This window comes from Trachurus japonicus, chromosome 17, assembly GCF_045865225.1.
Source record: "Trachurus japonicus isolate A0001 chromosome 17, Traja_1.0".
Lineage (NCBI taxonomy): Eukaryota > Metazoa > Chordata > Actinopteri > Carangiformes > Carangidae > Trachurus > Trachurus japonicus.
The window spans coordinates 29074910-29087348 of record NC_140923.1 but is presented as its reverse complement, the minus strand read 5'-3'; the positions used below and the strand labels follow the sequence as shown (position 1 = coordinate 29087348).

Sequence of the window (12439 nt, the reverse complement as noted above, 5' to 3'; positions counted from 1 at the left end):
TGGGCAGCACCTCCTACAGGGGAGGAGCCAAAACAATCCAAGGCCCAGGTCTGACTCACTGAAGAGGTGATGAGTGATGATCGTGGTCAATTAAAATGTGTTTAAAGGGATAGTTCAACATTTTGGCAAATTCGGCAAAAAAACCCATTGCCATAATCCCTATAGTCTTAGCCGTAGGTTTGTTACCTTTAATTGTCGGTGCAAGCTATTTTTAGAACAGCGGAGCAGAGCTGCGAGCTGCTCAGAGCTACGCTACGGATGCTCATGGGATTTCCAGGCTTTCCCTCATCAAACTCATCAAATACACAATCCAACAACTCCAAAATGCTCTGGTGGACAAGTTGTGACCTGCACATTCACCACGCTATGAGATAATAATGGAACGTTATGAGACAGAATTGTTTTTCAGCAAGTAGCCTCTGCATTTGCCTTGAAAACAACTATGGATTGTAGTGTTCCATTATTATCTCAGAGCATGGTGAATGTGCAGGTCACAACTTGTCCACCAGAGCGTTTTGGAGTTGTTGGATTGTGTATTTGATGAGTTTGATGAGGGAAACCAAGAAATGAGCTAAAAGCTCTGCTCCGCTGTTCTAAGAATAGCTTGCACCGACAATTAAAGGTAATGAACCTACTCCTAAAACTATAGGGATTAAGACAATGGGCCATATGCCAAAATGTTGAACTATACCTTTAAACTAATGTTTTCCTGTTAGATAGCCAGCCCTCCCAGCTTCAGTGGTACAGTCCTGCTGGGCCCAGTGGAGACCTGAAGTCTTCTGCTTCCTGGAGGTGATGCTGGAGGACCAGACCAGCAGAAACCTGGATCAAAGGCCCAGGATTGATTTTTTTTTTTTTTCATAATATGGATTTATATTTGTGTGTTGATGTGTTTTATTGTGTTGTTTGTTAGACTGAGGTCTGGATGTAAAGAGCCTGCTGGTTTTCTCTGCTGTGTTGAACATCTGGTAGCTACTCGTGTTCTTTTCATAGCTATCGCACAAATAACACAAACTGCGCTTTGTGTACTTCTTTGGATATTCCCCCGGGGGTATTGCACGGACCCTTCACACCCTCCACTCCCCCCTCTCTCTCACCACTTCATCGACATCAACCCCCTCCCTCCGTCTCAAGGAGCCCTGCATTGTTAGGGATTCATATCGGACCGTACCAAAAGCGCCACAGACCGGGGGTGTATTGATTGGGTCCGGCAGCTCTGTGGTTAGTGCAGCTCTGTCTGAACCACCATGCACCTGGAGCCCGAGGCCCGGCCTGCTGCACAACCGCGTTCCGTTCTCAGGCTGGTCCCGGAGGTCGTCGGTGGAAACCCGCTGGAGTGCCGCTGGGCAGGCTGATCGGAGCGGGAGGTGGAGGAGGAGAGAGAAAGGAGGGAGACAATACGAGCAGGACAGCCATTGCTTTTTTTTCCTCCTCATTGCTAATAAAGAAGAAGAAAGCAGCGTCTCGGCTGAGCATCACCGGAACAACACACAGGACCAGAGGAGGCAGACCCGCTCCCAGACCCGGACCCGCCTGGAGCCGCTCTATTGTCTCGGATCGTGTGTATGTGGTGGGGTTCTGGTGGGAAGATGTCTTATGTGACTGCGCTGTTGTTGCTGCCAGTCCTGTGTGGCAGCATCAGCACCTCCAGCGCTGCAGCCTCAGCATCCCGTAAGTAGGCTAATAAACACACGCGCTCACTCGCACACGTATACGCACACATAATAGGCTACACACACATACACGCCAGAAACCGTGGTTAATTTGGTGGTTCTCTCAGGATGTGGGCTGCTGTCAGGACACATGAAGCCATGCAGAATAGCGGCATATAAACAACAGGGCTGGGGGTGATTGCAACACACACGATAGCCTAGACACGCACGCACGCGCGCGCGCGCGCACACACACACACACACACACACACACACACACACACACACACACACACACACACACACACACACACACACACACACACACACACACACATCTCCACGACTTCTGAGGAGGAACACTTGAACTGTGTGTTTACAAAGCCTTCAGTCCAGGTCCTAAGCCCTGAGAGACCGCATCAGTCCAGAGTCCAGGTCCCCATGATGACCTTCATTCCTTCCTTTATGGTGCTTTGCAAACATCCCATCATTTCACACAGCACTGATGTTGATACAGCACTTTTTTTTTTTTTTATAATCCAGCGGCTCTAATAATTTTGTATGGTTTCTGAGCATTTGTGGAGATCACAGTGTTGTTAATGTACCTGGTATCAGTCCTACTAAAGAAACCCTGAGGTGAGAAGGTTTTCTAAACTGTAAAGGCGCTGTAAGAACACGTAATGATATAAGACTACCAAACTGTATGGTTTGTTATAAAGTTATGTTGAGTCATTCACAGGCTCTTTAAAGTTGTTATGGGAGTTCAAATTAACATATAAATCAATTTAATGTCTAGTTATTGACGCTTAATGGGATCAATTAAATGTTTTTGAGTCCATCAGTTTGTTTAATAGTCCATTTGTTATGGTCTAGTACACACAGCTAAGAAAGGATGACCCTGATGATTAGAGATGTTCCCATTCTTTCCGATACTTGTTCTATGGGTATCAGCCGATACCAATACTGATACCAGTAATACCATATACTGTGTGTGTATCTATATATGTATGTATGAATGTATAGTATATACTACTATACCTGCATGGATGTGTTATGATAATTATTTTTGCTTGGTTCAGGTTAAACCTGTTACCTGTTGTAAAACATGAATGGATACAGCAAAAGAAAGCCATTTAACTTTCTTTCATTGTCTAGTTTGACAGTCAGACACAACTGAAAAAGAATACACACACACATCGCACACATATACATTATGAATAACAATTACAGTGCAGCCACAATGGGTGTTTTCACACATACGGCTGGTTTACACACAGTGATACTTTCATTTTTCAACTAGTGTAACAATGCAAGTTTGTTTCCACTCTGGTCCAAACGCTGCAGCTCTGGCGGAGCGTCATGTTTCTGACCGCAAAGTGTCCTGATTGTAAAAATGAAACGCTAAACTTTAACAATTGAGACACGTACGCAGTACCAAAGTACACTAGTGAACACATTCCTGTTTCTGATGCACGTGGTATCGGATCAGTACTTGTTGATACCGATACAGGCATTTTCAGCAGGATAGGAGACATTTCCGATACTGGTATCGGAATCGGAACAACTCTACTGATGATAAGGGTTGTCCTCTAACATTAAAATGAAATTGCATCTATAAAGGCATGGAAGGTTTAATAAAAGTCACCGCTGAGATGCATCATGGCATTTTTTTGGATCTGAACGACAATTATGAGCTGTTAATTATTTTCAAAGTGTGAATATTATGGAGCCTTTCCTCTGCAGCTCATTCTTCCACCGGCTGTCAGCTCCTATCAACTGCTTGTGTTGTGCCCAAGAGACAAATGCACTGTAACTTTTTGGACAGCGGTGTCTGTGGATGTGTTCAGTGTAGCATAGCTGTCACGAAGCACACAATCATGTAATCCCTGGTTTAGATGCAGTTATACCGCTGGCGCCGTTGCCAGTTTGGCAGCTCCCCCACTCTGGCCTTCTCTTCACTAATCCAAGACTGGTCAAAGATTTGGAGCCTGTGAGTCTTGTAGGCTGATCTAAGGCTGATTCATTGACTGGCCGGCCGACTGAGACAGCATTCACCTGTCACTCAAAGCAGCCACACCCTCCTTTATACTTCAATTTAATCCTTAAAAGTAGAGTCTGTAGTGTTGGACTTTCCTAAAAAATAAAATATAGACTTATACAAAAGAAATCCTGCTTAATCATCACCTATGGGATTCTACTCATGTGCGGTGGTGAATGTGTCTGCAGAGCCCCGCCCCCCGCTTGTATTTTGATTTGGTATAGTCGGGATGTTTCTGGATGGGGAGGCGGTTTGTTTTCCTCAGCCAATGACAGAGCACCGGTGAAGTTGGGTGTGTGGAGCCGCAATGGAGGCTCATGCTATTTCCACGTTTCCCTCATCAAACTCATCAAATACACAATCCAACAACTGCAAAACACTCTGATGGACAATTTGTGACCTGCACATTCACCACGCTATGAAATAATAACATACAGTATATGTAACATTACCACGTATGGAGCAAATACTCAGAACTACTTTCGCTTTTGAAATCACTCCGCCCAGCAGCCCTGTCTGGGATGCAGTTCCCAGACACGGCTTTATTATCTCATAGCGTGCTGAATGTGCAGGTCACAACTTGTCCACCAGAGTGTTTTGCAGTTGTTAGATTGTGTGTTTGATGAGGGAAGCCTGAAAATATCGCATGCTGTGCAGAGCTTGCGTCTCTGCCCCACTGATCTTAAAACAGCTTGCACTGACAATTAAAGGTAATGAACCTATACTCCTAAAACTATAGGGATTATGGCAATAGGCCAATTTGCCAAAATGTTAAAATATCCCTTTAAATAATGGGCAGCACAATGGTCTGGCGTTTAGCACTCTTGCCCCTCAGCTAGAAGATTCTGGGCTCAATTTCTGGGCCTTGGGCCTGTCTGGGTGGAGTTTGCAGGTTCTCTCTGAGCTCCCTGGTTTCCTCCATCCGTCCAAAGACATGCTTGCTGCCAGTTGCTGTCCAGTTGTCCCAGGTTGGAGGACTTACTCTATGTGACAGCATGTGTTTTCTGCCAAAAGTAAAATGGATTTGTCCTGTGCCATCAGTTTATCTGGGATTTCTCCCAAGTATGACGACAAACAGCACAGCAGCCAGTGTGTGTGTGTGTGTGTGTGTTCCAAATATTTAATGATCTCTGTAGCTAGGACATACTATATGAAGGAGAAAAATATCTAATGACTTTCCAAGTTTTCTATTTTCCAACAGTTCTCTCATCAGGACCAACTGATTGTCTTATCTCAAACACTACTTTCCTTGATTAGATGTTTGTTCTTTGTGAAGTTGCGTGTCTCCATTGTGTTCTGATCACCTTTAGGTCTTATTTATACTCAGACGTCTTCGAGCTGACCCATGTCCTCTCCACCCTCGAAGGGATATTTACAGACTCTCACTTTGCTGTCAGAACCTCACATCCATCTTCCCCCCTCCCCTCCCCTCTCCTCCCCTCTCATCCCTGTGTCCTGGAGAGAGCACAGGTTGATTTCTGCATGTCATGGTCATTCTGAGCTGCAGAACAGTGACATCACCTCTGTGCAACGCCCTTTAATCTAGTAACTGGTAACTTTTACATTGTCCATCAGCCTCAGTAGCCTCCCAGAATATGATTAGGTGTGTGCTCAAATTTTTATTTACCTATTTAATTAAATTAGAACTGAGTCCAGTGCTGTTTTCTGTCCCAGACCTTATTGAGTTATTTGTCTTTATCAGTTTTGCAAACAACACAAAGTCACAGATGGCTGTGGTTTTAAGAAACTCAGCACTTCTCTGCAGCTCTCACTGGGCATCTTCACAGACCAGCTGGTCACTCCTGTACATGCAGTAGGTGTGGTGCTGCTGTAAATACACTCTGTCACCTTTTGCAGCTAAGTGAATACACAGAAAAAACAAAAACAAATACTTCCTTTTTAAGGACAACTCGTACTGCTGGAAGTGAAACTGCATTGCCATAGCCTTGCCATAGCCAAGTTGAAAAAAAGTGTCCTAAATGTCAGCTTTATTAAAATAAAAAAGCTGCATCACTTCTCTTCAATTACATTACATTTGTACTTCCCATGTAGGCATCCCTCCAAACTGATTGAAGCTACTGATTTATATTTATTTTTCTCCATCCTCCCCTATAAGGCCTGGGTCATTATGGTTACAGAGGATAGAAGTGGCTCATTCAAGACACTGTCAGTCTTCATAGTAGTGAAATATTAAATTATTGTCCTACAATATCAAGTTCAAGAGAGTTTTGTCATTGTTGAAAAAACAAAATAGCATTGGAGCATCTTTGTACATGGCAAAGAATCATTGTGTTCAGTGTTTACTAATAGTAGACTTAAAGCCGTACTGCAGAAGGTCGAGACATCATTGCTGTCAGGGTCCCCGTACAGTTGTGAAGTGTAATTCCCTTTCACAGCAGTGTTGTAAGTACAGGTCCTCCGGTCATGGACAGCAGTACATGCTGCTTTTGTTGACAAGCTGAAACCTATGTTACCGACAAAGACATTACTGACTGGTGAGTTCGAGGGCAGTCTTGAGTTCTGTCTTTTCTCTGAGCTCTCGCTATTGAGTGGAAACCAGTCCAAGATTGAGCCTTTTCCTCTTCAGCGATTCTCTCTTCTTATCTCCTTTACTTCCTCCAGCAGCGCCTTCTTTGGTCTCCTTGGCGCCTCTGCTACGATTATCAGAATAGTAGCTAGCTAGCTTAGCCTCGCGTAACTCCGAATTTTGTCTGCGGTCTTCTAGCAAATCTCGAAATCACCAAATTCACCTAAGTAAAAGTGTTCACCAACATAAAACTTATAAAATAGACATTAACTTGTAATACAATCGAAGCAAAAGGTTAACTTAATGGCTCGGGGACTTTGTTGTAAATTATATTCCTTGAATTAAAACGTTTCACCACATTTTGTTAGCTTGGTGCTTTTATTTTGACAGAAGTGTCTCGCCCTGGATCCGGTTCCTTACCAAAAGTCAACGGCCCCAGACTAAGCTAGCTAGCTTCTCATTGCTAGGCAAGATGCACCAGGTTACATAGTGCAGGGGTGACCACCAGCGGAACAAATCAAAGCCAGGCTGGGGGGCAGGGACATGATTAGGCCCAAACAATTCAAGTTCTCAACGGGCCGGGCTCTCATCTCATGCGGCACAATGACACGAACACGCTCCATAACCAGGAATCTTTTGTTTATGACAGTTAAGACTACACAAATATACACGTCATAACATTGTATATGTCATATAATGTTATCCACCACAAATGCACATGGCCAGGGGGAGGGTTAGCAAAATAGAGTTGAAGTGACCAGACTTGCATAGTTCCTCTTTAAATAATGTTGCTTTGAGGTAAAAGTAAATGCTGCACTAATAACTGTCAATGTCCAAAGTATTATCATGTCCAACACCACTGGTAGACATTCGGTTGACTGTAATAATCTCATAAATAAAGTCAGTCTAACATATGATCATGTGGTCAGATAGAAACAGTGGGTATAACCTTTGAACCAAGCCACAACTTAAACAAGCTATTTGTATGTCTTTCTATTGCTATAGCTAGCCGTAGCATTAACGTAGTCTATAGGTGATAGCAGGCTTTATAATGGAGTTAAGATGTCACTGTCATGTTTGAAGGAGCTGCAGTATATTTGCTATTGCTATTTGCTATAATGTTAACATTAGCTGTGATTTACTTAAAGCAGAAGTAAGTGATATATTTGTGTTAATATAAGTCTTAAATAGTTCTATCTTCCGACAGCAATCACTTACATAGAGTGTTTGGTCTGAATCACGGGTCTGTCAGTCCCTCTGCTCTGCTCTGAGTCGAGGAGAAAACATTTATCGTATCCTACAGTTTTTATCCAATGAGGAGAGAGAACGGCATGCAGGGCTGTGTGTGCAGCCAAGGAACGCCGTGAATGTGGCGACGTAGGGACGAGGACTGTTATGGTGCGTTCAAGGAAACTCGTATTTTTTCGACCGTGAAGTTGTACCAGTTCGATCTGGTACGAGTTCACCGGTCGGAAGTTACGAGTGGCCGTTATAGTGACTTTCACCGGTAAAACAGGTTGGAAAAACACGAGTGGGTTGCCTGAAACACTACAAAGTCGTAAGTTGTGACTTGAAGCTGTAATTTACGATTTCAAAAGCCTGCCTGGAACGCAGCATTAGCGAAAACGACCGGACCACTTACTTCTGCTTTAAGCCTCGCAAAGAGAATCTAACACGTTTACTCAGAGGTTTGAGGTTATGTAGTTGCCAGGTTTGATAAATGAGACAAGAGTTGGTGTTAAAGGGATAGTTCAACATTTGGGCAAATTCGCCTATTGCCATAATCCCTATAGTTTTAGGAGTAGGTTCATTACCTTTAATTGTTGGTGCAAGCTGTTTTTAGATCGGTGGGGCAGAGTCGTGAGCTCTGCACGGCAAATGGTACTTTTGCCTTTCCCTCATCAGACTCATCAAATCCAACAACTCCAAAACACTCTGGACAGGTTGTGACTGGCACACTCACCACAATATGAGATAATAATGGAACGTTACAAGACGGAGTGCTTCATGTGTTGAAATGCTACATAATAATACGTTATTATTTCATAGCGTGGTGAATGTGCAGGTCACAACTTGTCCACCAGAGTTTTTGGAGTTGTTGGATTGTGTATTTAGTTTGATAAGGGAAAGGCAAAAGTACCGTGCAGCTTGCGTCTCTGCCCCACCGATCTAAAAACAGCTTGCACCGACAATTAAAGGAAAGGAACCTACTGCTATGGCTTTAGGGATTATAGTATCCCTTTCACACAGTGTAAAAGTGGGGGGCATCGGTGTGGCCTCTGCAGACCAGACAGGATGTTACAGTTGGAAACGTTAGGGAGGCTCTGTCAGGAACTGAAAACCCAGACCTGGTACTAAATCCTCTTTTACACAGGATCCAGATGACACATCCACGCTGCTGAAACTAAACCTCCATCATTTGCACTGAAACAAGGTGCACCGTAAGGAATAAACAGGACTCCCAGGGTGCTTCGCTCTCTGTACACACTCCAACTCACTCAGAGTCTCAGTAGTAGGCTAAGGGCTCCCATTTCACATCTGTGTACTACAGTGAAATGTGAGCCTGTTGAAGTTTTGCGAGTTCATTTGAATGTGTCACATTGTGGTGCATTTACTGGCAGCAGTGAAGTAATGACACGATGAGTGACTTCCAGTTGTTGCTACACCAAAATAGTGAGACTGATGTACTATAAGTATTATCAAGTCATCATATTACTTTTGGCACCAAACAAAATGAGATGATGCCTAAAGAAGAAGGATTTGGCAACGTACTGCAGCTGTTTGTATACAATTAGACCTCATGGATCTTTAAGAATAAGAACATTAGAACAGGGCAGAAGCTGGTTTCTTGATTTCTTCCTCTCACTTCTTGCTGGAAACTTTCTGTCATTTCCTGCAGCAGTTTCCTGAACTAGTCTTCAGTCTCTGGTGAAGCTTTGTGAAGTGCGGTCTCCACCAGCAGCTCCCTGTTCCCTCCTGTGGACCCTCTCCATCCCCTCATGCACTCACCTGCTTTATCATGTTCTCCACCACCTGAGCGTCCCTGCCCAAACACACAGCTGTTTGTGTTGTGATCCCATTCAAGGCCTCAGACCCGTCCCCTGCTCACACAGTGTCCTTTCTCCTTCTGGTCCTTGTCTCTTCCAGTGAGACCAGCAGCTGAGTTTCTCCAGCGGCAGAACGAAAAATTCCACAACAATAAAAAAGTCTCATATTAATGTGGATGAATTTACGTTACCCACACTTGTTAATGGCTCCATTTTCGATAAATATATCGTTTTGTCTCTATCGTTATTTTGGTATTAGTGGTGGCGGAAAAGCTGGTCGAGCCGACCAGCGTTTCTTTACTTTCGGTTTCGTGGCGAGTCATGAGAATAACGCCGCCGAATCGCTGTTTATGGTCGGAACTACAACGGTATGTGATCGTCTTCGTACCTCTGACTTTAATTCTTGATGAATGAAAACATGAGTCCGTCTTGCGCCAGTCAAAGAATTTCACGGTGTGCGCGGAGGCTCATAAATGTAGTGTGAAAACACTTCGCTTTTCCAAAACTCCTCGTTGTCCCTTTAACAATTCAAGGAAATTCTCAAGAATTTCCTTATTGATTAATAAAGTATTAATTAAGTAGTAAAGTATGGATTAATAAAGTTTATTGAATTGAATTGAGTGGAATTCAGTTCAGTTCAATTCAATTCAATGGGCTTTATGCACAGCTCCACAACTTCCTGAAATAAGCCAGCTCGTTTATTTCCTGTCTTACAAGACTGAAATCAGCCCCAACTGTAAGCACTTTTAAATCCAGGTTAAAAACATTTCTCTTTTCACGTGCTTATAACTGAGAACTTAAAACTTAATCTATTTTCTTTTCTTTTACTTTTATTTGCTCTTGCTTTTAACTCTGTTTTTAGTGTTTTGTTTGTGTTTGTGTACGTGTCTTATGCTTCTTTTTTTTAATGTAATTTGTTTAATGTTAATGCTTTATGTAAAGCACATTGAGTTGCCTTGGTATGAAATGCGCTATATAAATAAGATGCCTTGTCTTGTCTTACATTATTGGACCAATTGATTAATCCAGGTGTGTCTGACCTCACAGCAGTGGTCAGACACCTGGATAACAATAATGTAAGACAGGAAATAAAGCCAATTGAGTTGACTATTATAACCATTACATAGAGATGTCATGATTTTTTTTTTCACAATAAACCTCGGTATTAAACACCACGGTTAATTAATCGTAAAGATTCCTCAATACCGTCTTACACAGCAACCGTGTGTGTAACTTTGGTTTTGTTCCATGCGAGTTGCAGAGCAGAGACGTGCCTGAGTGGTGAAGTTTTTTAGCGGGGACTTATTCCCTCCAAACAAACATATCAAGTCGACAGTTGTCTCGCTCACCAGATCTTTTTCCAGAGAAGAAAGTCAACAATGATTTGCCAGCCTGTAAAACATGCTGCAGAAAGTAGCAGCCCAAGAAGGAAATAGGTCTAAGTATCACCACCTGCAGGATACTGTCAGGTTGAAAAAACAGGATAACTGACATGCATGTTCGTTTATTCCAAGAGAGGACAAACAACGACGTTCCGGTTAACTATTTATTAAATTGGATCATCAAGGAATCAGATACAAAAACTCCTCCTGTTCAGGAAATCGCAGTCTGCAAGCAGTTAGCTGCAATCACCATCCCAAGAGAGCGAGAATTCTCTGTCATCTGCTCAAGACAAAAGCGTTACATTATTTTTTAATACTAAGCACTTTGTGTGTGTAATTAATTCTTATTGGTCAGAAACAGGTGGGGAGTGGCTGTGGTTTAAACTTAGCCCTCCCTTTGTTGGTGCGCTCAGGCTGGCACAGGTTGGTCCCATCTTCACAGCACACAAACCTCTGGACCTGAAACACAACAAACCCTCCCTACACTGACATAACTTTTCCATCCCAGGTGTCCAAGGCAGATAATACAGACCATACAACTCTTCCTCACAATGCTGCATTCAGCAGGCCTCACAGGATCTCATCCTCTCCTCCCTTTGGCCTTGGAGATGTTTTGCTTTCACTCTGGCTCTGTGTGCTCTCAACTTTGCCTCTTAATGATCAAACAGGTTACTGGTGTTCTTTTTAAAAAAAATTTTATTATTAGTTTATTTAGGGGACATTGTGCAATGACATTAATCATTTACAGAAAATGAGAAGATGGTTGCACCAGATTTAGCTCACAGCTAATTTCCATCTGCAGTCCCAACATGTAACATTTAACAAACAGACAAGAAACGCAGACCGCAAACTACTATACAATAGTGATACACAAATAGACAGTAGACAGCACATAGACAATACAAAAAAACAACAGTTTCCACATCTAAAAAGACCAAATCAAGTGCAACACACCTGTGAGAGGTGTACCCTATCCTATATAATCAATGGAGAGAAAAGCTAAGTCTTACAAGACACAAATATATATAAAACATTTTAGAATTCCACAGTTCATATTCCATAAGATTTTAAGATAATTTCATGGATTGGGTGCATTGAGAAATACTAAGATACATTTTTTAAGAGACTAACTGAGTAACAAGTGCCCTGCTTTTAAACATGCTGGCGACTTTGGTTCTCCAGTAGCCATTGTTTTAAATAATGAGAGAAATTTAAATAGTTTGATCTGCTTTTCAGGGTTTCAGGCAGCTTCATTCATTGTATTATGAATTAAGCTCAACACAAATCTATATGGTTTACTTACAAGTTTCAGTTGTCTTTAAACTCAATGGGTTAGTCAAACATATAAAACACAATAGGTTAGTTAAAACATGAGACTAAACTTTACTACTACTTAAAGTGAAAGCATAAACAGGTACATAAATCTTTCTATATGTCCTGGCTCCTCTCTCTCCATGTGTTAACCCTTCGTAACACGGGGTTAATGCTTGACTCCCTCACATTCTTCAACAGGACACAACAGCTCAAATGCAGTTCAGAACAACTTACATGAAGACAAATGTTTCACACCATTCAGGATTAACTTGTTTAAATGGGTAAAATGAGTAAGCACTCAATCTACTAAAACAGTCATTAGTGAGATATATTCAGTGTTGATCAGTAATGTCAAAGTGTTAGTTTTGATGAGGTAATGTGCAGCTTGGCAATCTCCAAGAGACACAGGTTCAGCTTTATCTAATCAGTCAGTCAGTAAGGCACAATATCAAACTCAGTTAAGGCAAATATTCAGTGTT

The 12439-nt window shown here is 42.4% G+C and overlaps 1 protein-coding gene across 2 annotated transcripts in view; it reads left to right on the top strand.

Moving 5' to 3' along the window:
* Positions 1–1116: 1116 nt before the first annotated feature.
* The window catches only part of cntnap2b (contactin associated protein 2b), a 77451-nt gene continuing 66128 nt past the window's right edge, over positions 1117–12439 (top strand). The window contains exon 1 of one of the 2 annotated variants that reach the window (XM_085804846.1): positions 1117–1671. In XM_085804846.1, coding sequence (XP_085660972.1) covers positions 1566–1671 — 106 coding nt within the window. In that variant the 5' untranslated portion in view covers positions 1117–1565. The remainder of the gene's footprint in view (positions 1672–12439) is intronic. The other variant, XM_085804845.1, reaches the window with a different exon arrangement.